Here is a 24105-nt window from a genome sequence, read left to right as displayed (position 1 = left end):
AAGGAATAGAACCCAGGAGTCCTTGCTCAAACTCATTGAGCTGCACTCCCCCCCTCAAGAGGACATTGCAGAATAACGCTACATACACTGTTTCCAAAGAAACAATAACAATACTTGTATAGATAGTGCTGCTCATCAGTAGATCTCAAATCGTCCTCCCATCGCTGGTGAGCATCATTTTACAAACAGAGAACCTGAGACTCAGGGAAGTTCACTGGACTTACCCAGAGTCACACAGCCAATCAGTGGCAGAGCTAGAAAGAAGCCCCAAGGAATAGGGGTCCTAGTCTGAGGTCCAGTCCACCCTATTGTTATTCCCCCACTGCATAAAGTTATGGCATTAGCTGAGCACCCATTTAAGAACCAGCTCTACAAATACAGATAATGTGCTTAATTAAGACACAGTCATTTCTTCCTTTTTGCCGCGGTTGTGTCTGTTTCACAACTCGATAGCCACTGACATAGCCTCACCTTTTCTTGAGCTGTACAATGATTTCTAATTCCTCTACCTGTCTCCAGCACTGAAAGATAGTAACAGTTCATATTTAATGAGGTAAAAGTGCTGGCTACAAATGAAATGAAAATGAAAGTGAAAGTTCCTTGGTGTTATGATGGGAAATCCAGTGCTTTCATTTCATACCCTGAGCTCAGGGATAAACACGAAGCAGGAAAATTCCCATGTCTACTCACCTGCCAGGCTATGAAAACAACCCCACGGGCCGAAGCATCTGCAGAATAAACTGGAGTGGGAAAGCTTATAGTTTACAGCTGAAGTTCTTTTCTTGCAAGATTGCCAGCTGCTGGAAGTGACTATACTAGGGAACAAAGCAGTCAGGGATCGAAAACTTATTCTGGATGCTTGTCAGCTTTCAGGTACTGTACTAGGTTATTCTTTTTCAGGCTCTGAACAGGTGACGGCCAGATTGTTTTTTTCCATTACAAAGCTTGCTGGTTTCCAGTTTAAACAGTCAGTTAGGAATTTGTATTGAAAATCTAAGTCATCAGCTGAGCAACTCGTGCTTTTAGAACATATCCTGTAGAAGGAAGTTCCTCGTTGCTTCTGTTTTATGCATGTTGCTTAGGATATGCAAACAATTCTCTGCAATTTTGAATATTTTCCCAAATGTTTTAATCCCACAAAGATTGCTTTTGCCTGCCACGAGATGAGACTAAGGCTATGTATTCATTGCAAAATATTTGTACGTTGTTTTGTAGTTTGTCTTGCATGTCAAGTTAGATATCACAATGTAGTTTTACCTCTCTGTGTAATTAGTTGAGGTCAAACACCCCTGACCTGGGATTTACATCAACTAACTACATGGAGGTAAAAATTATAGTCTGCAGTAGGAGTTTACATTCAGATTGCTAACCATGTAAAAACACACCACCTTGTTTTGCAGCAAAGACACAACCTGTGAAACAGGTGTGCTAGAAATGTTCTGCATTTGAGTGCTGCTCAGCAAAACTTTTGCATGATTCTCTCCTGTCTTCGCACCATTTATACCTGTGCAAAGTGGGTAAAAAAATGTTACCCTATCAAAACGGTCCCATCTGACAGCCACTTTGCACAGGTATGAATAACCATACAAGGGGCAAAACAGTGGACAGTCAGGTCCTGAATCACTGTAACACATGCAGAATTTTAATCCTCAGGTGACAGAGTAACAGCCGTGTTAGTCTGTATTCGCAAAAAGAAAAGGAGTACTTGTGGCACCTTAGAGACTAACCAATTTATTTGAGCATAAGCTTTGGTGAGCTACAGGTCACTTCATCGGATGCATACTGTGGGAAGTGTAGAAGATCTTTTTATACGCACAAAGCATGAAAAAGTATTTTCATGCTTTGTGTGTATTTTTTCAAATTTTTTCATGCTTTGTGCGTATAAAAAGATCTTCTACACTTTCCACAGTATGCATCTGAGGAAGTGAGCTGTAGCTCACGAAAGCTTATGCTCAAATAAATTGGTTAGTCTCTAAGGTGCCACAAGTACTCCTTTTCTTTTTGCGAATCCTCAGGTGAGTGTCCCATCACACTGATGCTATTTGTCATATCCTGTTAGCGGGTTTTTTTGGGGAGGGGATGACCCCTTTCCCCAAAGTAGTTATTTTGTAGATGTTTTGCAAAGGAATGGTTTTTAATAGCTTGCCATTACTTTACAATTAAAATTCTTGCAACTCTTGATTTTGATAAGTAGGAGGCACTGAAAGTTACATTACAGCATGGATTTATACTGAGATTTGTTGTTCCAGCAGGGCTGGAAGCAAACCAGTAACAATTTAGTTTGCAGGGATGTATTGACTTGAAATTAACTTTCCACACAGCCTCATCTCTTTTCATTTAAAATCCCTTTAAAAGCTGTAAGCAGTAAACAACTCTTGAGTATTATCCAGCGGTTTGAGCAAATGTGCTTTAAAATATTCAGCTTATTTTGCATTCTTTTCCACGGAGTCTAATACAGCTTCCCCACAGAATCCCCACGCCCCAGTTAATTGCTGATTTCTCTTTTTTGTTTGCCTCAGAGTCGTGTTGTCCTTTCTCGTCATCTTGCATGTTTTCTTTTAGGGTGGTAGCGCTTATTTTGTAGTGTGACTGACAGGGAAAAGTGTTTTCCCCAGTTGAGTTAATGGGTCCCAATTCATTTCAGATGTAACTCAGCAGGAATGACCCTTAACGTGAATATAAATCCAGCTAGGATTGCCAGAACGAAGCTGCAGACCCAGCATGGCAATTCAAGGAAGGCTTTTCTGGGGAAGTTTTTTTTTTTGTTGGCTTGACTTCCTTGTTGTCGTCAATAGCTCACATTTTGTTTAGTTTCAGAGTAACAGCCGTGTTAGTCTGTCTTTGAAAATGAAAAGGAGTACTTGTGGCACCTTAGAGACTAACCAATTTATTTGAGCACGAGCTTTCGTGAGCTACAGCTCACGAGCTGTAGCTCACGAAAGCTTATGCTCAAATAAATTGGTTAGTCTCTAAGGTGCCACAAGTACTCCTTTTCATTTTGTTTAGTGTTTTCCACTTGTCCTACGGTGTTTATGGATTGAGTCTCACAGCTAGCAGGTACTGAGGCTGGAGTGTGAGGAATTCAACAATCCCTGAATTCTTCAGCCAGTCTGATTCTGCCACTACTGAAGGGGGTCTGAAATTTGGAGCAAGTTACCTTTTAAAAGGCTGATAGCAGCCTTCATATTTAACTGGTGAACTGCTGGGGTCTCTGTCAACCCCCAGGAAAGCAGAGATCTCCAGGTCCACATCACCTATCCATTTGTTGTAGCAGACACCAAAAAGGTCATGGGATGAACACCTGGTGTGCATGTGCAGTGGGGGTTGTGAAATGCAGATGCATTTACCTAGTGTAGGGGGGATCAGGAGCCTGTTAATTGTCTATCACCCTCCTAAACACCATCTCCCCTTTGTCATAAGGACATAAGAACGGCCATACTGGGTCAGAGCAAAGATCCATCTAGCCAAGTATCCTGTCTTCTGACAGTGATCAATGCCAGGTTCCCCAGAGGAAATGAACAGAACAGGAAATCATCAAGTGATCCATCCCCTGTCGCCCGTTCCCAGCTTCTGGCAAACAGAGGCTAGGGATACTATCCCTGCCTAATAGCCATTGATGGACTTATCCTTCATTAACTTATTTAGTTCTTTTTTGAACCCTGTTAATACCTTGGCCTTCACAACATCCTCTGGCAAGGAGTTCCACAGGTTGACTGTGCATTGTATGAAGAAATATTCCCTTTTGTTTGTTTTAAACCTGCTGCCTACTAATTTCATTTGGTGACCCTTAGTTCTTGTGTTATGAGAAGGCGTAATTAACACTTCCTTATTTACTTTCTCCACACCTGTCATGATTTATAGACCTCTATCATATCTCCCCTTAGTCATCTCTTTTCCAACCTGAAAAGTCCCAGTCTTATTAATCTCTCTTCATATGGAAGCTGTTCCATATCCCTAATCATTTTTGTTGCCCCTTTCTGTACCTTTTCTAAATCCAGTATATCTTTTTTGGGATGGGGCAACCATATCTGCACACAGTATTCAAGATGTGGGCATACCATGGATTTATATAGAGGCAATAGGATATTTTCTGACTTATCATCTATCCCTTTATTAATGATTCCCAACATTCTGTTTGCTTTTTAGCCTGCTGCTGCACATTGAGTGGACATCTTGTCCTCCATGCCCCTTTGTACAGATGGACACAAATGAGTCACTGATGTAACTCTACTGACATAAGAGGGTTACACCAGGAATGAATTTAGCCCTCTGCTTGTCACTCACAGTACTTAGAACTGGTTCCCCGGCCTTGTTCGAGCAAGCCTCCATGATTTAAGGTGGAAGGAAGTGAGGTTTAGTCATCAGAGTAGCAGTGTAAGATTGGGGACTCCTGAGCTGAAATCCTGGTTCCATGGATGCTAATGGGAATTTTGCTATTAATTTCAATAGGAACCATTCTTTCACCTCTGCTTTATATTCTTCCCTTTGCCATAGAATCACCTTATGATCCTGAGCAATGCCCATGACCTCTTTGTGCCTCAGTTTATCTGTCTGTAGAACAACTGGGCTGTGAGAATTATCTGCATAATATTTGGGAAGCACTTTCGAATCCTTAGTTTTATTTTTACTGAGCCAAACCGTGCAGTCCTAAGTGTTCACTCAAGAAAAATCCCCCTGCCTTCACTGGGTGCTTTGCCAGAGTAAGGGTTGACCCTTGATTAACGTTGTATCAACATTGTATATTCCCAGTATTAAAAGACTGATCTCTGGGCCACTAGGTTAATCTATTTATTTCTGTCTTAATAAACACAGGGCTTGTGTATAGCAAATGAAATGCAAAACACAAAAGCAAAATCAGGGAAAAACGAGAGACACAAAAAGGTTGCAGCTGATGAACAAAATTCATGCACTCATAACCCTTTCCTATCTGAGCTCTGAGCTTTCTAGTTAGGGCCAGAGAGTCTGATTCATTATCTGCCGAACTCCCTTCCTTCTTTGGTTAATTCCCCACCTTTCCCACCCCTCATTTTCGATATTTGCTCTTGTTCTTCTGCGAAAGGCAGTTCACAGGGGGCCAAACCCATCACATTAATTTCAGCGGAGCTACCCAAGGGCTGAATTTAGCCCAGGGTATAGGTAGCCTTGCCAGAAGTGAGGCTTATCAGAAAAACCCTCCCTAGTTTTCCAGCCCAAATCTGGAAACACAAGAAATGTGTGTGTGGTTCAGCGAAGGACATCATACAAAATATGAGATATCTCACTTATCTGTCCTATTACACTGCAAGGTTTTAGTCAATTAAAAACCCAAAACAGGATAGGCTTTGCCTAAGCAAATCATGCTGTGGCAAAGAACAAGGGTTCATGGGATTTAGGAATTCAGTTCATGCAGGAGGAAACCTTACTCATAGACTTTAAGGTCAGAAGGGACCCTCATGATCTTCTAGTCTGACTTGCACATCGCAGCCCACAGAACCTCACCCCACCCACCCACACACTCCTGTAATAGACCCTTAACCTCTGGCTGAGTTACTGAATTCCTCAAATCATGGTTTAAAGACTTTAAGTTACAAAGAAGCCACCATTTATACTAGTTTAAACCTGCAAGTGACCTGTGCCCCATGCTGCAGAGGATGGTGAAAATTCCTCAGTGTTTTTGCCAATCTGACCTGGGTGAAAATTCCTTTGTGACCCCAAATATGCAGATCAGTTAGATCCTGAGTATGTCTGGCAGCTACCTGGGAAAGAATTCTCTGTAGGAACTCAGAGCCCTCTCCATCCCTCATCATACCATCCCCTCCATTCACTTCTCAAGCTCAGTCTTGAAGCCAGTTAGGATTTTTGTACTCCCCCCCCCCCACACTGCTCTCCTTGGGAGGGTGCTCCAGAACTTCACTCCTCTGATGGTTCGAAACCTTCATCTAATTTCAAGTCTAAACTTGTTGATGGCCAGTTTACATCCATTTGTTTTTGTGTCCCCATCGGTGCTTAACTTAAATAAGTCCTCTCCCTCCCTGGTATTTATCCCTCTGATAAATTTACAGAGAGCAATCCTCTCTCCCCTCAGTCTTCTTTTGGTTAAGCTAAACAAGCCAAGCTCTTTGAGTATCTTCTCATAAGGCAGGTTCTCCATTTCTCAGATCATCCTAGTAGCCCCTCTTGGCACCTGTTCCCATCTGAATTCATCTTTCTTAAATATGGGAGACCAGAATTGCACACAGTATTCTAGGTGAGGTCTCAAAGTGCCTTGTATAACAGTACTAACACTTCGATGTCTCTATTGGAAATACCTGTCTGGATGTGCCAAGGTCGGTGATAAAAATGTTAAATTAGACTGGTACTAAGGAACTCCCTGAGGAACTCCACTAGTAACCTCCCTCCAGCCTGACAGTTCACCTTTCAGTATGACCCACTGTAGTCTCTCCTTTTATCAGTCCCTTATCCACCTTTCAGTTCTCATATTAATCCCCATCTTCTCCAATTTAACTAATAACTTCCCAAGTGGAACTGTGTCAAATGCCTTCCTAAAATCCAGGTAGATTAGATCTACTGCATTTCTTTTGTCTAAAAAATCAGTTACCTTCTGAGAGAAGGAGATCAGATTCGTCTGGCATGATCCACCTTTTGTAAAACTATGTTGTTTTTTATTCCGATTACTGTTTACCTTTATGTCCTTAGCTACTTTCTCTTTCAAAATTTGTTCCAAGACCAGGCATACTATTGAGGTCAAACGAATAGGCCTGTAGTTTCCTGGATCACGTTTTTTTCCCTTTCACTACACTGCATGCCTGAACCATGTTGCTAACTGTGTCAGGCAGTAACCGTAGTGGAACCACCAACCAGTGACTTTTTACAGTGTAGCTGGGGTCTTACATGTGTCTTTATTCAAGTTACAACACTTTGCATTCAATACTAACCACCCTTAATATCGATGCTCTTTAATGATATGCACCTACCTCTGTGTTAACATCTTTCAGCCATAGACAGGTAGAAGCTGTTCTCCAGCCCCCTGCATGGTAGTTTTTAATTCTCTACCATACATTAAAAGGTCCCATGTTAGTGACTCTGGCTTATCTTTTTTTTTAAATCCATTTTTATTGACAAATGGACACGAAAGTACAGAGCATCTTGTTAATGTCCCGCTGACTGGAATAGCTTCACCTCTAGAGCCTCCTGAGATACGATTAAACATCTAGGATCAGTTCCTCATCAGGTGTCAATTGACATCGTGCCATTGAAGTCAGAGCTACACTGATTTACACGTGACACTACTGACTTCAGCGTTGGCTTGTAGCCCTAAATTCATCCTGGCATAAGCAGGTGCAGCGCCCCCTGAAGTTGATGTAAGTTGCACCCACTTACAACAGGGGCAAATTCCGCCCATGGATTCCGCCAAACCTCCTTGTGACCTTGGTGAAGAATTCAAAGGTGACTTATGGTTCCATCTCTTTCTCTCAGCTTCCCACCCCCAACTGCCACTGGTGTCCCTGTCAGCCGGCAATGCTCAGCCCTGATCTCACAGAATCAGGCCAGTTGAGTAGAGATGTGCAAACTGCTTCTTAGACAGTGAAAAGCAGACGGAAGCTCAGCCTTGTTCCCAAACCTCTGCCAGTGGTCAGAGGAGTCTGGAGTGCAGCTCAGAGCTGTGGGGCCTGGGCTGGCAAATGATAAATTTTCAGTTTCCCTTGGAGAGTAAAGTGCCATGAAATAAATTATGGGGCCCTAATCTTCCCTTCCCCTTCATCAGTTAGACACAGGTGTTACCTCCATTGACTTTACAGAGTTCCTCCAAGCTTGCACCAGGGTAAAGCTGGGAAATGAGGCCCTAGCTATGAAGGGCCTAGTCCTGAGCAGCCCCAACTCTCATTGACGTCAACGGGAGTTAAGGACCCTGCGGAAGGTGCTCATCCCAGGACAGAGTTGTAAGAGTGGCTAAGTTCTGCAGCTTGGAACAGAAACAACCTGAAGAACACAGGCACAGCTGATAAGGCTAAAGGCAAAGTTAAACATCACACTTCACTGATACTGATGAAGCAGAAAGTTCAGTCTAGTGAAATGATCTCCCCGAACAGTTATTGGCAATTCTAGCTGACTGCTCTGATTTATATCACAGTCTGATTGTTTTATTTGTAGGTATCTGGTATTTCACAACATGTTACCTTAAGGGCTGGTCGGAAAATGAGGGCCACTACAGGTAGCCATCACTTCAAGGCATAGGTGCAAACACTGGGGACTGAGTGTGACATGTCACTCCCCCATTGTGCTGTTCTGGTGATGGCCCCTTTAGTGCTGCTACAGGACTCATTAATTCATATTCCTGGTTCCCTCCTCCTCATTTTTATCAAGCTATCTATTTCAAGAACAAGTAGATCTGGGCATTAATGAAAAGTTTAGTTAAGTGCGTGCCTGATTCTACTGGTCTGCATAAAACGCCCCACGTGAAACCCTTGTAGAACTGTCCAAATATTTCATACACATTTTGTGAAATCCACACAAAATATACAGAACAGGCCACAATGTCCGTACAGGGTGGTATACGGTTCACAGATCAACATCAGAGCTGGGAAAAATTGGTAAATGTTGGTCTCTGAAAATCCATGTACAATTTTTCATTAGTTCATTTTTGCAGGATGCCCTTTGCCTCTAGTTTCAGCCAGAATGAAGGTACATTGGTACATTGAAGGTCTGTAGGCAAAAAAGCTGGTGCTGCAGATCAGTGTTGAGATGCTTTGGCAGAGCTGCGTGTGGGCCTAGGAATGGAACAACAGCCATGCTGCAAGCCAGGGCTGAGGGGCGCTGGCAAAGCTGTGTGCAGGTTTAGCGGCAGAATAAGTTGATGTTGCAAGATGGGATTGAGGTGCATTAATTAAGCCTGTGGGAGAAGTTTGCCCAGCATCAGCTTCATATGCTAAGTCGGACTCAGTCTTTCCTGAGCACTACATTCAAATCTATGATTTTCATCAATGTGATAGGGAGGACACTGAAAGTGTTCCCAGAGATAAGAATCTGTCCCGAAGGGTTTGAGCCATGCAGGAAAGAATGGACAACGTACAGACCTATGCAGAATTAGAAATAAGAGCAAGAAGTAGCCAAGGGTAAGAAAGAGGCAGATCCAAGGTACAAATTCTCCAGTACAGTGCTGGAGAGTAGCAGAAAAAACACAGCCTGCAATGAGGGTAGTTGTACAGTGACAGAATGAAAACAAAGATAAAGATTACACAAAGGCCCAAGATAAACAACAAGAAGTACATACATAGGTCATGAAGGAGACAACTCATCTCAAGGCCCAGTATCCTGCAAAACACTTAAGCACATAAGCAACCTCACTTATGGGAGTAGTCCTATTGAAGTCAATGAGTAAAGTTGCAAGTCCTGTGTTTAAGGGTTTGCAGGAACAGGTCCTAGGATCACACCTCTTTGCTCCTCTCTCCTGGCTCTAGGCTGGATTCTCTGATTAATTATTAGTTGGTGTTTTTGCTGTAAGCTTCCCTGTTCAGGGGGTTTCTATCAGAGCGGTGATAATTTCCTTGCAACAAAACTTGACATAGACAGTCTCTGCGATTTTTTTCATTCTTGTAAATCTGGTACATGTAAACTGAAATGGACCATAATTTCCAGACACCTTTGAATGCCTCAAAAATTATGGCTTTTTTTCAAGCCAAACTAAGAGGCCACTCCAGACATGTAGGCTAATCATTCTGGCAAACGTGTGAGTAAGAAAAAGACAGATGGGTAGTGTAGAATTGAAAAAGAAAAAGTGGACTGTGCCCAGGCGGTAAGATTTCACACACAAAGAATTGTTGATTTCCATTGGATTTAATGGCACTGTTCATTGGGGTGTGACATCAGCCAACTTGATTTTTTTAAAATTTGACTCTAATTTGACTAGCTTCTGTTAGCCCACCTTTGAAATAGTATGTACAGAAAAGTTTGCTTAAATTCTTTTAAAGACATTATAAGGACATTTCTGTTCCCTGGTTGATTCTTGTAAGGATCTTTATGAGTAATTCCTTAACTGAGCTCAGTGAAGTTCAGCATCTGCTTAATTTTTTACACGATCATGGCCAATTGACTGTTTAGGGGAAACAGTGAAATTGAGTATGTACAAAATAAATACACTGAAATTAGAGAGAAAAATATTTTTTTAACTTTGTTCAGTGATAATAACCTTGTAAGAATAGGTTTCAGAGTAGCAGCCGTGTTAGTCTGTATTCACAAAAAGAAAAGGAGGACTTGTGGCACCTTAGAGACTAACAAATTTATTTTAGCATAAGCTTTCGTGAGCTACAGCTCACTTCATCGGATGCCACAAGTCCTACTCCTTTTCTTTTTAGGTGTACACACAATACCAATGAAGTGCAGCCATCTTGGGGGAGGAAGAGGGTAGCAGCTAGGTAGCTAACTGACAAGCAGCACATTGTACAGTATCAGAAGAAGGCCCAGGGCACTAGGGGAAACAGTGTGATAGGGCAGTGAATGTCCATTCAGATGGGATGGGATGTTGGTTCGTTGGGTTTCATCTAAACATCCCCCATCACCACCACCCCATACAAAGAGTAAATCACATAGCACGATAGAGTTGGTAGCAATCCCTACATTTAGGATGCCTAACGCTTTCTGATATAAATGACTCTTGCGACTGTTTTTTTGAGACGCTCCCATGCCTCCCTTGTTTTCAGTAGGCCTTTGATATGTGGGGAGAGGGAAACCCCACAGACTGGAGATGGGCCTTCCCTACCCCGCACCATGAAATTCCATTCAAGTTTTGCTGAGATGTACACTTTTGAAAATCACCATGTTCATACTCTTGCTTGCATTCTTCTGTGCCCAAGCCATGAGGCTAGGGTGGGCTCTGGGAGTGGTCACAAGGGTCAGGGACAGTCTAAGCCAGGGTCACACGGTGTCAGAATCAGCAACAGAACCTAAGTGTCCCCACAGCCAACCACTTCCTTGACTAGATCAAGCTGCCTCCCTATACTGCACAGGCATCATCCAAAGGTATTTGCTGTGATGTACAATGGGTTCTTCTTTCGGCAAAAGTCCTGTGATGAGAGGTCGTTTTGTTGCTGGTGGAAAGGAGATTAAACAGGATGAGAAGGGGATGGGAATTCTCAAGGCTGTAAATTAAGTTTATACCCAAGAAATTGATGTCACCTCTTCTGCTCTGATAGAATAATACCAAAACGCTGGACGTCTACAGCATCTTTCACCTCAGGATCTCAGACATCTGAGACACACGCCTGATGGGCTCCCTCCAGAAAACAGCTGCATGCCTCCTGTTCCTGTCCATTTTCTCAAGTGCCTCCCACGGCCGTAAGTCACCTCATTTTACTGTGTTGGTCTCTCATCACACAATAATATATATTTTATGCTCCAAGGAGAAAGCTGAACTGTTAACAATTAAAACCAGCAACCCAATGAGCTGGGGCAAGGGCCAGGAGGAAACCAAGTTAGGCTACGAAAGAACTGACGTTAGAGCCTTCCGTGGAGAGGAACTAGCAGCTTGGCAAGAAGAGACATTACAGTACTGATAGTCTAAGGGGATACTGCAAACCACAGCATCACCTCTTCCCTCCAGCTCCACTCCCACCACAACCAGCGTGGTTTGGAATCAGCCAGCAGATCCGTTTTAGGGCAATCGTTATATCCCGTTTGTCTCCTGTAAACTCAGACAGGCTGGTCACTGCTCCCACTGGCTCAGCCAATAAGGAACCTCCACTTTGGCTCTCCTGGGAGAACCCCTGTCTACCGAGCCCCCACATTCCAGACTAAGACTGAGACTAAGATGTGCTAATATGCTAACAGTGCTACTCCATCCACTGGAAATGCTCTTTGGATAAAGTAGATTTAAATGCTGGCCATCAGTTGTCTGTCATCTTAGGGCACATTCACCCCAGGGGTAATTCCTCAGACATCAGTGGAATTACACTAGAGATTAGTTAAACCCAAATTAAAATTCTGTGCTCAGTTGTGCATATTTGCTTATGTAAGTAGCACAGGTGTAACTTGGGACAGAATATGGCCAAATGGTCTTGAACGGATACAAGTTTTCTCCACTTAAACCTATTCTATATTTTAGCAATCAAACACTTGTTTTACACTTAATGATTTCTGTTTGAGTAATAATTTATTTGTGTTCTTTTTTCCCCCGCCTCCCTCAGAACTTGCAACCTTCATCTGCAGTGATGTCAAGACAGAATATAACAAAACGGCAACAATTTCATGCATTAGCAACAAGAAGATTACACATGTGGTCGTTAAGCGCTGTGAAAATTGTAATAAACAGAACTCGTGCTTAGAAAGCGTTATAAACACGTGGGCAGGAAAGGATTCCAGTGAAGAGGGAAGAATTCGGTTGGTGCTACAACACAATGTTTCTGAAGTGCACATACAGGAAGTAAAAGCAACTGATGAAGGAGGTTATAAATGGCATCTTTATTCTGACGCTGGGGAACGCGATGGATGTGCAACCCTTGAGATTACAGGTAAACTCACAGCACAGAGGGGATCATGGACACTATAATAAAGCTACTGCAGATTTCAGTTACTTTTTTGAGCATTTTAATAAATAAATTCAGTTCGACCATGGATTTAGTTTTCAGAGGACAATTACCAGCACTAGAGGTTTTGGAGATAAAATAAAGAGGTTTTCAGAATAAATAAAACATTTCAAACACTGAGTTAGGCCCTGCACAGCCCCATTGTCTTAAATGGTTGAAATACCGTAAAAGAATGGAGACTGTTTGGTGACCTGTGATGGACAGGTGAAAGCTCAGCGTTTATTGTTCTTGTACTCAGCAATCCATGAGTGAGCTCACCGAGTGTCAAGGTTCTAGCTCAGTAGAGACACGGAATTGGACTGTGTTCTTCTCCCTGTTCCAGTCATTTGTATTATATTAGCTTGTTTAGGGCCAGATTGTGACCCTTACTGTATAGCCACCCAGGGTTAAGGGACACCGTTCCCTTGTGCCTGTTGCCCATGTCATGGGTACCAGTGCAGGGTGGGAGAGCAGCCACAACAGTTGCAGGGAAGCTTGGTTCTGCCCTTCCCCCAAACATATCACCCAATGCAGCTGCCTCCTGTGTGCAAGCAGAAGTATCCTTTGCCAGGTAGAGGCCTGGCATAGATTATCCCCCCTCTCTTCCCTCTCCCTTGAGCCCTTAGGAAATGGGGGACCAGATTGTGAGTCTCTGAGTTCCAAGTCTGCTCTTGGGTCAGTACGGCTGCATGCTGCTTTTTGCCCAGGGCAAAGCCACTCTTTAGCCCATGTATAGCAGCACAGGAATAGATAAATGCTGCCAGAGAGGGTTGTGATGCATTGGTAGAGCTGTGGAGGAAGTCTGACCTGGGATCTGTTATGAGACTTTCTGGTAAGCGAGAGGGGAAAGAGGGCACCTTTAGATCCACACTAAATGAGTTAATTGCTGGGTTTACCTGCAGTCAATAAAGTAAGAGTTTGTTAACCAAGACTAGCATGGAGCTAGGGTTGACTGAGGTTTCCTGCAATGGCCTTCAAAGGGCACCTACCGTATTGATCAGCAAGCCCCTCGCTCCTGAGGATGGGGCCCGTGGAATAAGGGAGCAGAATGAGGTGGGCCAGGATCTAAAATTTCCCAAGTGGCAGCAATTGTCTGTGCTGTAGGAAAGTTAGGGTTGTGACAGCCATGGCTAGAATAGCAGGAGTCACACAGGTCAGCACTGGACCAGACACAGGGGGCTGAGAAAAGAACCGCAGGCAGTTGAATTGCTGGGTGAGGGAAGCCTGTAGAGCAAATGGCTGCACTGTGTGTGACTGAAGTCACGGCTGTCAAGCCCTCCGCATTAGAGGTTCACCTGCAATATAAAACGTTTAGAGAAATCAATCAGGTATAAACGGACACCCAAACCACCCTGGCAGAAACCATTTTTGTTTATAAACTCCCTGCCGTCTCCAGAATCTTTAGTGACACCTCAATCCACTTTTCTTTTATTGTCACTTTCCCTTTTTTCCCCAGCTGTACTCACACGTATGGTATAAGGTGCAGTTGTGACCCACCCTAGCACCAGATCCTTTAGCTCCATCCCCACAGAAATCCAGCCAGAACTGTCGTTACACAGTTCTAGGGCCAATTCATCCTCAACTGAACTTCAGTGGAGTTACCCACACATGCCAAGGCTGAATTTGACCCATAGGTTAGCTGTTAATTCGGACCGCTAGTCACCTATTGTGGGAAAAAAGCAATGGATATTGTACAAGCCATAATCAACACTGTGTTTCTTTCAGCTCCAGAAACTGAGCCTAATCTCACTAGGAACGGAACAAAGCTCACCTGCCTGTCACCTATAGGGCATCGACAAAGGGAGATCCATTGGTTCAATGGCCATGGGACTAACCTGACGGGCAGTGCAAGCCTGGTATCTGAGGAAGCAGAAGGTGGCTTAACCAGCCTTAGCAGCACTCTCCATGAGAAACCCAGCTTAGCTGCCTCAGAGTATTGCTGTACTGTGCTGTATGATGTGCACACCAAGAGAAACAAAACCAAGTGCCTTAGTGCCCACAAAGCAGTCGCTGATTACCTCCATTTTACTTCAACCGCAGGTATAAGATATAGCAGAAATACTTTGAGTTTCAGCCACAAATCAATCATCCCCTGATGATGAAACGTTAGCAGTTGTCTTGTGCAGAATTCTTGCTCCCCAGCTGGAAAGGGGTGACTGGAAGTTCTCAGAGTATTAGTTCTAATGCCATTATTATTGAGCACCACCAACATACTGTTCCAGGAATAGCTGTCTGCAGGTAAAGCAGAGATTTTTGAATAATATGTCACATGCATCTGCTTCACATGCTAGATTAGTCTAGATTTTTTTACAATACAAAGCAGTGTGGGCAGTGCATTTTGTACAAGAAAGGGCTTAGGCACCTGACGCCAGGAGAGGGTTCATGGCTGTGAATCGCACATGGAGATTGGTGCCAAAGTATTTCCCACTGGCTAGTTTAGGCAGCTCCTCGCTCTGTGTGCTGGCTTTTGCAGATCCCTTTCTTAGGCTCCTAAATCTCCTCAAGCAGTGCATACAGAGTTGGGTGCCTAACTCAGGGCTGTGGATTGCACTGGGTAACAAGGTGCCTAAGTCTCTTTGTGGATCTAGCCTGTAGCTGCCTAAGTTTTATGGGAAGTCAACTGCGGCTCCTAAACCACTTAGGCACCTTTGAAAATTTTTCTCCATGTAAGCTGAAAACAGGATCACAAAAGTTACCCTCAACATCTGCCAAATGTACCGTATGACACACAGATCATCCCGCTATGAATTACTGCTTTAAACACTCTACGGCTTTGGTTGTCACCGTAATGTTCTTGAGTCCTTATTAACACACCTGGTTTTTTTCCAGATCCGGAAATTCCGAAGACCATGAAAGAGCATGTTGCCCCCGTTCTAGTGCTCCTCTTTCTGGTTCTCTGCTCTTTTGCAGCTGTTCTGTACTACAAGTACCGCCAGCGAGGTACAGTCTGACAACACACATTAAGGGCGAAGCCTGTCCGATCTGCGCTTGCTGAGTTTCAAAAAGTCATTTGCTAGGAGCTAGTACCCAGGGCCGGCTCTAGGCACCAGCAAAACAAGCAGGTGCTTGGGGCGGCATTCCGGCGCTGGCCATGCCGCCCCTGGAAATGTGCCCCCGCCGCCTCAGCTTGCCTCTGCTCCGCCTCTGCCTGCTCTCCTGAGCGCGCCGCCACCGCTTTGCTTCTCCCCCCTTCCTCCCTCCCAGGCTTGCCGCGTGCGAAACAGCTGTTTCACGTTGCAAGCCTGGGAGGGAGGAGAAGTCGAGCGGCGGAGGTGGAGCGGAGGCGAGCTGGGGCAGGGAGCGGTTCCTTTACCCCACTCCTTTACTTCCGGTTCTCCCCCCCACACACCCTCACTCACCTCCACTCCGCCTGCTCCCCTGAACCCGCTGCCGCTCCCTCGCCTGAGAGGGAGGGGGGAGAAGCGGAGCGGCGGCATGTTCAGGGGAGCAGGCAGAGCGGAGGTGAGCTAGGGCAGAGGGTTGCGGGTGGGGGAGCCGCAGGAAGCAATGAGGGGGGGAAATGCGGCAAGCCCGGGGGAGGAGGCGGGGCCGGGGATTTGGGGAAGGGGTTGGGAAGGGGCGGAGCTGAGGGAGCAGGAGGGGGGGCATAAAAAAAAGCGGGGGCAGCCAAAAATTTTTTTGCTTAGGGTGGCAAAAATTCTAGTTCCAGCCCTGCTAATACCACAAACTCAGCTAATCCACTCTTAAAGGTGGCAGCCTGGAGCAAACATGGGTAGTGTCCATGCCAGCCTTTGTAAATGTGTTAGCTACCACAAGTTAATTGGTAACAAAATTATTTGAGATTAAAATGTCTAGTGCAAACCAATGCCATGAATTTAGAAGAGGCAGGAATGCTGCTGCTTAAGGATATGTCTACACTGCGAAAGAAAAGCTCTTTGTTCAGGTTAAAATACCAGTGAAAACATGGCAACTTGGATGAGCAGCTCAAATTCAACTCCTGGGGTATGTCTACATGGCTGCTGGATGTGAGCCTTCCAGCCTGGGTAGACAGACTCACACTAGGTGGGCTCAAGCTATCATGCTGAAAATAGTGACGTGGAGGTTGTAGCTCCAGCAAGAATCAGGCTAACCACCCAAGCTCAAACCCAGGGGTCAGGTGGGCTTGAGAGTCTGAGCCACAATGTCCACACTGCTATTACGAGCACAAGTCTGCCTACCCAGGTTAGGAGGCTTGCGCCCAGCTGCGGTGTAGACATATCCCTTTCGGCCTGCACTCTAGCTGCTATCCCAAATTAAAAGTAAAGTTGCTACATCTTCACTGCTATTTTAATCTGAGTTAGGAACACAACTCTTTTTGCAGTGTAGACATATCCTTACTCTCCTCTTGAGCTTACTGGCTTGATTTAGCCAGTATTTGTGGGCACTTGAACCCCTCCATGCTACAAACCAGGTAGAGTCCATTCCAGTCCATACTTCTTCATGACTGAAACCTAACACTTAATGATACACCCAAGAACAAAATGGGAAGTTTGCATGATCCTTGGTGGAGACTGATTCCATACAAATGAACAAATGCAAACCTGTAACACGCAATGGACCTTACCTTGCACCCCCTAAAGAGCATGAGAAATTATATTGGAGACAGTAGGAGAGTAGAGTGTCCCTGCTTGTCCTCCAGGAAATCAAGGGTATCTTTTTCCTGCACTAAAGTACCCTGTGCTTTTCAGTCATATCCATAGATTGTGTCCTACCATGCAAAATAATGATGTTGGAGAGGTGTAACTCCCAGCCCCAATGGTCCAATTCTACCCCCAGTAAAGACCAGGCCCTATATTAACCGAGAAATATTGTTTAAAAGTGTCCCCAGGACATGTTTTTGAGTTCCACTTAAGTCAGTGGGACCAGGGCTCCTAAGTAACATAGGCATATTTGAAAATTTTTCGCTTTGCCATTAGTCTCAAGCCAGGCAAAGGATTAATCTCTTGCTAAATTTCAGATGGCATTTAAAATAAAGCTTTGGGTAGCACTGCCAAATCCAGCCCAGAGAAAGAACTTCAAATACACGCAAGACAGCACTGCCCCTGGTATACAAGTGATCAGGGAACCATGCAGAGGGCTGCACGGAAACACGTGACTGACCCCAGTCAAAATCAAAATGTAGTCCTTTCCTGTGTCTGCATTCACAATGGGGTGTTGCCTCTCATTCATTGTCTTGGTCAACACAGTGAAAGCAGCACTGCTAAAATCTGTTTTCAGTGATGCAGTATAGTTCCTGAAATTAAATCATGTAATGGTTTCATACATTTTCTAATGCAAATCCCTTTTCCCCTTCATTTTCCTAGCAATGGCCAGAGGGAATTTTGCAGACATATTAAGGAACCTCCTTCCAGTTTTGAGACAATGTAAGCCTTTCCATTGTTCATATTGTATCTAATCATGGGTCAAGTTCATCTGGTGTGTAGTTCAGCTGAAATTGCTGGCGTTGTGTCAGGGTTGAATTTAGCCCAATATCTCTGTGATTTGATTGCTTTGTTACATTTTAGTGCTCTTCATAATGAAAAGCTGATAAGAACACAATGTCGTGCGTTGCATGGACTGGCTATATGTGCTTCTCTCCTGCAGCTCTGCCAAAACACACCTCAGTTCTGACCTGCAGCAATCCAAGCAAATATGTTCCGGGAGTACACACACCTATGAAAAGTATCTAACTCCTGATCTAAAGTACCCCCTGCCAGTCCTGGGACACCATACAGCTCAGCTGATGGACCCCGAACCTCCTATTTCAGTGCTGCTACCCTCAACCGAACCACTCCTTCGAACCACCACACAGCTCTACCCACGCATATTAAACCTACCAAAACTCAGCCTCTGACCCTCTATATTTATCTGCAATGTCCTGTTCGTTTCCCGTTCTGGCAACCCACCCAGCTCTCCCATTGCACCTCATCACTGGCAGTGTGAACAGACAGGCTACAGACAGAGGCCAGGTCTGCCCTGTAAAGTTTGGTCAGCATAGCTATGTTGGTTGGGGTGTGAAAAAAAATAATCATACCTATTCCGGAAAAATGGCTATGTAGCTGCAGTTTATTGTGGTAAAGGGGCATTTTTGCCTGGTTGGTTTGTGTTAGGAGAGATGGTTGAACTACTCAGACTGAAATACGATGTAAGTTTTTAACAGTGAAGGTAACTAACCATTGGAAGAAGGACCATGGTGGATTCTCCATCAATAGCTGTTTTCAAATCACTGTTGGATTTTTTTTTAAAGATATGCTGTAGTTCAAAAGGAATTATTCTGGGCAGGTTTAATGGCCCTGTGTCACACAGGAGGTCAAAATGGTCCCTTCTGGCCCTGGAATGTAGGAATCTATGAACTATAGCGGTAGAGAATGCCTCTTGTCGGAACATGCTGTGTCTCCTTCGGGGGCTTTGCCAGTGCAGCTATTGGCAAATTGGCAAAGCCTTTGTACCATACACCAGCCCCTATGGAACAACAGTGACAGGATCCCCTCGGCCCTCGAGGCAGTTCCACTAGGTCAGAGCTGAGGTACCTTGGCAGGGCCATTCAGGGGAAGCTGGCACCACCACAGTCTGTGCTTTGCCTGTACTGAATCCAAACAGATACACACTGGGCCGGGTTCTGATCTAATTGACACCCATTGTACACTGGTGTAATGTCACTGACTGTCATAGATTCTTTTTTACACTGGTGTGAGAAAGAGCAGGAGCAAGCTCGCCGTCACCCAGCTGTCGCTAACCTGGCTTCAGGCATTTCTTTTGTAAATTGGAAATTGAGTCTAGGGTGTTCTCACAAGAGTTTCCCCCTGATTTCTACAGATGAAAGAGCAGAAGAAAATGTATCTAACCAAGAAGTCTGACGTATGAAACAAGATGGCTCCTGATAGGAAACAATGATGATCCAGCCTGCATCAATGCAACTGAATTTAAGCAAAGCAGTAGATACAGAAACTAAGACATTCAGTACATACACACTCAGCAATCAAACAATGTTAAGAAACTAGCATTTTAAAGACTTTTTTTGTCTGATATCCCCTGCTTTGCAGACTGGGGGCTACATTCTCCTCTCAGTTTCACTGGTCTGATAATTTGAGCAAAGTTCTTTCCCTCCCTGAAACACTGATGCTTTAAGACCATATTTTCCCCACTTTTGATGGAATCAAAGCTTTGTTTCCTACCTTAATAGCCAGCCCTTTAGGATGGGCTAATATGGCAGCTAGATGTATGTAGCATTGTATCCCCCAATTAACCTGCAGCCATCAGGACAGAAGTGCAGTGCACGATCACAAAGACTTTGTGATGCAAGTGCCAATCTAATTCACTAATCAAATGGTGTGTTGTGAAGGGGCTGCAGAACTGGGAACCATCCCCCGAATCAGAACCGTCTTCAATTACTTGCAAGAGTTGTATGATGAATGGACACAATGAAGAGAAAATGAATGTAAATGGGGCCCTAACTTCACAAGTAGATTGCAGAAATTAATTGCACTGATTTACTTTCTACATATGATAAAAAATATGGAAAGAAAGTAGGGAATCTTGTTTTGTGGGGTGAGAGTTACCTGGATTATTTCACCCTAAAGAATGAAAGTGTGCTGTTTGTTATGATTTGTTTCAAGCTTATGCAAGACTTGGCCACTCTGCTCATTGAAAGCTTCCAAAGGGCTTAGGTGCTTCTGAAAATGTTGCCCCTAGCCTCCACTAGAAATGTCTTAAAATTTCCCACCATTGCTCTCCTGTTGGTGCAGCTCCAATGTGGTACCAACGGTGGAATGCTAGTTAAGACAGGCCACTGGCAGTTTAAATATGTACGTATTTATATTACTGTAGAGACTGGCACTCCCAGTCATGGCTCAGGATCCTATTTTGTTAGGTGCCGTACAAAAACCAAACAAAGACTGTCCCTGCCCCACGTGCCATGTAGACCTGTTCTGGCACTTTAGATAGTAGGGTGATTAAATGACATGCAGTTAATTTACACTAGAACTGAGGAGCTAAATTGTTGGTATTGCAATGATGGGAAATTTCTGTTGACTGAATAGTGTAGCCTCAGCCATATACTGTCAGTAGTGCTGCTGGGGTCTTGGCACTTTTGAAAATCAGGGCTTTTAATCAGGTAATTAAAACATGGATTTAGGACACTAACTTTAGGCATCCATTGAAAAAAATCTTGGCCATTGATTTTATCCAAATGTCTTGCTATGTTGAAAGACACAGAGATACCTGCCTTCCTCCCTCCGGCTGAAAACCAATGGGAGATTCCCATAGGGCCAGATTTTAGTAATTTTTTCCAAACACTCTTTGGGGACAGGACAGACCTTTTGAAACCCCTGTTTAAATAAACTTAATTGACAGTTGCACCAGTGGTTGCTGGGAATTGTAGTACCCACCAGGCTTAAACAACTCCTCCTCGAGCAGACATAGAGCTGCCTAGGATGCCAGGGAACCTTGTCTAGATAACTAGTGTGTGTTTGGGAGATGCTGTTTTGTCTTCCTCAGAAATGTTCACTATTTGTTGCTATTTGAGGTAAAACACTATCCTTGATGGGCCACTGGGCTGAGCTATGTATCTGTGACACTCCAGTTACCCACCAGCGACACAAGGGCCTGTACATGGGAATGTCGGAACCTGGAGGTGGGAGGATTTGTGAGACTATTCATCCTCCTGTCAATGGGCGCCTCCGTCGCTGCCCAGTGTACCGTACCTCCAGGCCAGTTTGTGTCGACTCAGTCACAAACACATGCCCGGCCCTTACCCTTTCACCAGGGGTGTATTTATTCTTTCCTTACACGCTGTGAGGATTTCAGTGCAGGGTTATAGCAAGAGGAGGCTTCCATGCCACCTTCACTCCTCAGCCCAGGCTCACCCTTTCAGCTCCCCATGCTTCCTGTTCCTCCCATTTACAGCCTCCCAGTTACCTCATTAGGCCAGTGAATAGCACCCAGGGGCTCATAATCCCCCAACAGAAAGTGTCTAATTGGCTTCAATTAATCCTGTGCTCTTGCCAGTGCTGCAGCAAACTCAGTGACCAGGGTGCTATTAATAACACCCTGTCACACCTCCTCTGGCTGAGTTTTAAACCAGTAATTAGGCCCAGGACCTAGCTTCTTCAGGGCAGGAAGCTGCAGATACAAAATTCCATCCAAACAGCCAGCCATCGCATGACCAGGAATCCATTGGTTTTGTCTCAGGAATCTGTTAGTCAAAGAGGTAGATCTTATTGTCATTGCTATGCTGATTCAGTCTTTCTGTTAATTAAGGCCAAAGGCATATCTGCAATTATAGTGTATTTTATGTACATAATGACAGGTTTCAGAGTAGCAGCCGTGTTAGTCCGTATTCGCAAAAAGAAAAGGAGTACTTGTGGCTCAAATAAACTGGTAAGTCTCTAAGGTGCCACAAGTACTCCTTTTCTTTTTACGTACATAGCAAGTCATGCATATAGAGCCAAAGGTAATGCAAAGCAAAGTCTGACACTGTCCTTTCAGATTCTGGAGCATCAAACCCGTAATGGCAATTCCAGCTGGCTCTTTTTGAATCTTTCAGTTGGTCTGTGTTGGTTTCTAGTGCTGGGCCAGACATCAGTAGCCCAATAATGAAACTATGGCTCCGTGCCAATAATACGAGTATCGTTCTGTGCCAAAACTTTTTTTGCCAGCAGAATCAGTAGAAACCAGATACAAATTTTCAAATAGAATTTCCATTAGTGACATTTTAAAAATGTGAACCAAAGTTATTCTTTTTCCACTCAAGTTGCCACAGGAGCTTGTGTTCCAGAATTAGCTCTAGCATTGTCTCTGGCTGTGGATAGCATTTTCTTTCTTGACATTTTTTTACTTCATGGCAAAACTAATTACTTGTGGTTTATTTCTGTAAGAAATCATTTTGAATTAATTTTGCAGTATCAGTGATAAGAATATTATATATTTTTTCCATAAGGTTTTGAACTTTCATATGGCTAGAAAGAGCACATTGACCAGTGAGTTAGGTCTCAAATGTTCCCATCCTGACACTTACGTATTTGCTAAAGCCATGCCAGTGTTTTCTTTATTTCCAACACAGAGGTTAACACTGTGTGAGATCAGGGCTTGGATTCTGCATGGGTGTTGGCTTGTTGCCTCTGATGGGTGCTTATACACCTGCATAACTTTATTAGTTTTTCCCGAGGTGCGGGGGAGCTGCACCAAATGAAGCCTCAGTCCTGCACTGTGACCCATGTAGACAGCCTGCAGCACCTGTGCAAAGCCCAGCTGATGTCAAAATGGGCTCCATGTGGGCACAATGAGATAACAGTGCAGGATTGGGGCCTGAGAGATGACCATGTTGAATCTGATGTGCTCTGAGCCAGAAATGACCCATAACTCTTGATGGTGGGGGGGCAATTTAAAGGTTGGGGTGGGCACGTGACCACCCCACGTGTTGCCTCTGGCCCCTTTCCTGCTCCCCCTGCGCCTTCCACACCCGCTCAAAGCCAGCACCAACTTGCCCCCATTCCCCTCACAGCTTCTTCCCGCTTACTTCTCCTATTGCCACTCCATTGCGGGCACGGCCCAGGCCAGAGAGTGCTGCGGACACCTACTGCCAAGCAGGTACCTGCGGCTGTGGGAGAGGAAGGGACAGGCTGCTAGTTTATGGTTGTTCATGGAGGAGTCTTGATTTCCCTTCACCTCTATCTCACATAGCAGAGAGCTGAGGGGGGGTCACATGGGGACACGTGCCTCCCCACAGATTTCTGCCTGGGTGGGAGTGGGGCTGAGTGCGGAAGAGGGGGCGTGCCTGGGAAAGACACTTATCAGTCCCGCTGAGCCCTGCTAGGAGGCACCCATAGCAGGGAAGAGAGACGGGGCTGGCAGTGCACCCATATGCAGCTATAGCTATGCAAGACACCTCCAGTAGGAGGCAATGGAATATTTTTTAGTTCCTCGGAGCTTGCTATTCATACCAGAAACAAGGGCAATAATCAAAGGACATCTACTAATAGGTCTCCCCTGTATAATGTCCAACACCCTCAACTCCCCTGGTGATGATCAGAAGCTTGTAGGACCAAAGCCATAATGTGCAACTTCCAAAGTATAGAAACTTCTGACCCTCAACTATTCGGCTCTGTGCCCCTTTAACCAATCCTGTAAATAACTGTAATCAAAACACAAATACACGTTGCTTTGTTTTATTATGCAATGGATCAATGTCTCCTGTTAAAATGAGAATTCCTGGCTGCAGTGTCATTTTAGCACCCAATCTACTTAATGATATGAAAGATTTTCACATAAAAAGCCATTAAATCAACTCACTGGCAAGTGGGAAATTATTTCTCTGTGTTTTTCGTCTCTGGATTCTTTCTGTCTGCTGACTGAACAGAAGGTTTTAACCAGACGGATTTTGAAGTCACCGTTTTGATTTCTATCTTAATTATTATAGTTGCAAAGAAGACTAAAAATTGTTTTAAAATGGTTTAAAAATTGTATATACACAAGGTTTCAGGAGTCTTTTGTGACAATTGAGGCCCTTCGTACGAAGGACGGTTGTGCTTTATCCTTCCATCCCATAGGGTTTAAAATCTGAATTACAAGAATTAGCAAATCTGAATGGGTT

At 44.4% G+C, this 24105-nt stretch overlaps 1 protein-coding gene and 1 long non-coding RNA gene across 2 annotated transcripts; one reads left to right on the top strand and one right to left on the bottom strand.

The window, feature by feature from the left end:
- Positions 1 to 658: 658 nt before the first annotated feature.
- On the top strand, positions 659 to 23802 carry LOC311530693 (uncharacterized protein). Its single transcript, XM_084647503.1, has 7 exons — positions 659 to 873; positions 11169 to 11310; positions 12159 to 12482; positions 14262 to 14576; positions 15366 to 15476; positions 17840 to 17899; positions 19332 to 23802. Exons 2-7 carry the CDS (start codon positions 11241 to 11243, stop codon positions 19370 to 19372), a joined length of 921 nt encoding a protein of 306 aa, XP_084503629.1. The 5' UTR covers positions 659 to 873; positions 11169 to 11240; the 3' UTR covers positions 19373 to 23802.
- LOC311530695 lies at positions 12476 to 15449 on the bottom strand. The gene is made up of 3 exons (XR_014714070.1): positions 15351 to 15449; positions 14555 to 14768; positions 12476 to 13831 (listed from the first exon to the last, which is right to left on the bottom strand). It is a non-coding gene; the product is annotated as an uncharacterized lncRNA (long non-coding RNA).
- Positions 23803 to 24105: the final 303 nt, after the last annotated feature.

The sequence above is a fragment of the Lepidochelys olivacea genome (genome assembly GCF_965140295.1).
Source record: "Lepidochelys olivacea isolate rLepOli2 genome assembly, chromosome: 14".
Classification (NCBI taxonomy): domain Eukaryota; kingdom Metazoa; phylum Chordata; order Testudines; family Cheloniidae; genus Lepidochelys; species Lepidochelys olivacea.
The sequence above is the reverse complement of the archived record's forward strand: the minus strand, read 5'-3'. Positions and strand labels throughout refer to the sequence as shown.

What these genes read in the sequence shown, in the direction of transcription:
- LOC311530693 (XM_084647503.1), top strand. Translation starts at nt 11,241, where the DNA reads ATGGGCTCCCTCCAGAAAACAGCTGCATGCCTCCTGTTCCTGTCCATT. An exon ending in CTCAAGTGCCTCCCACGGCC is followed by an intron (nt 11,311 to 12,158) that starts GTAAGTCACCTC and finishes CGCCTCCCTCAG; the next exon opens with AACTTGCAACCTTCATCTGC. An exon ending in TGCAACCCTTGAGATTACAG is followed by an intron (nt 12,483 to 14,261) that starts GTAAACTCACAG and finishes TGTTTCTTTCAG; the next exon opens with CTCCAGAAACTGAGCCTAAT.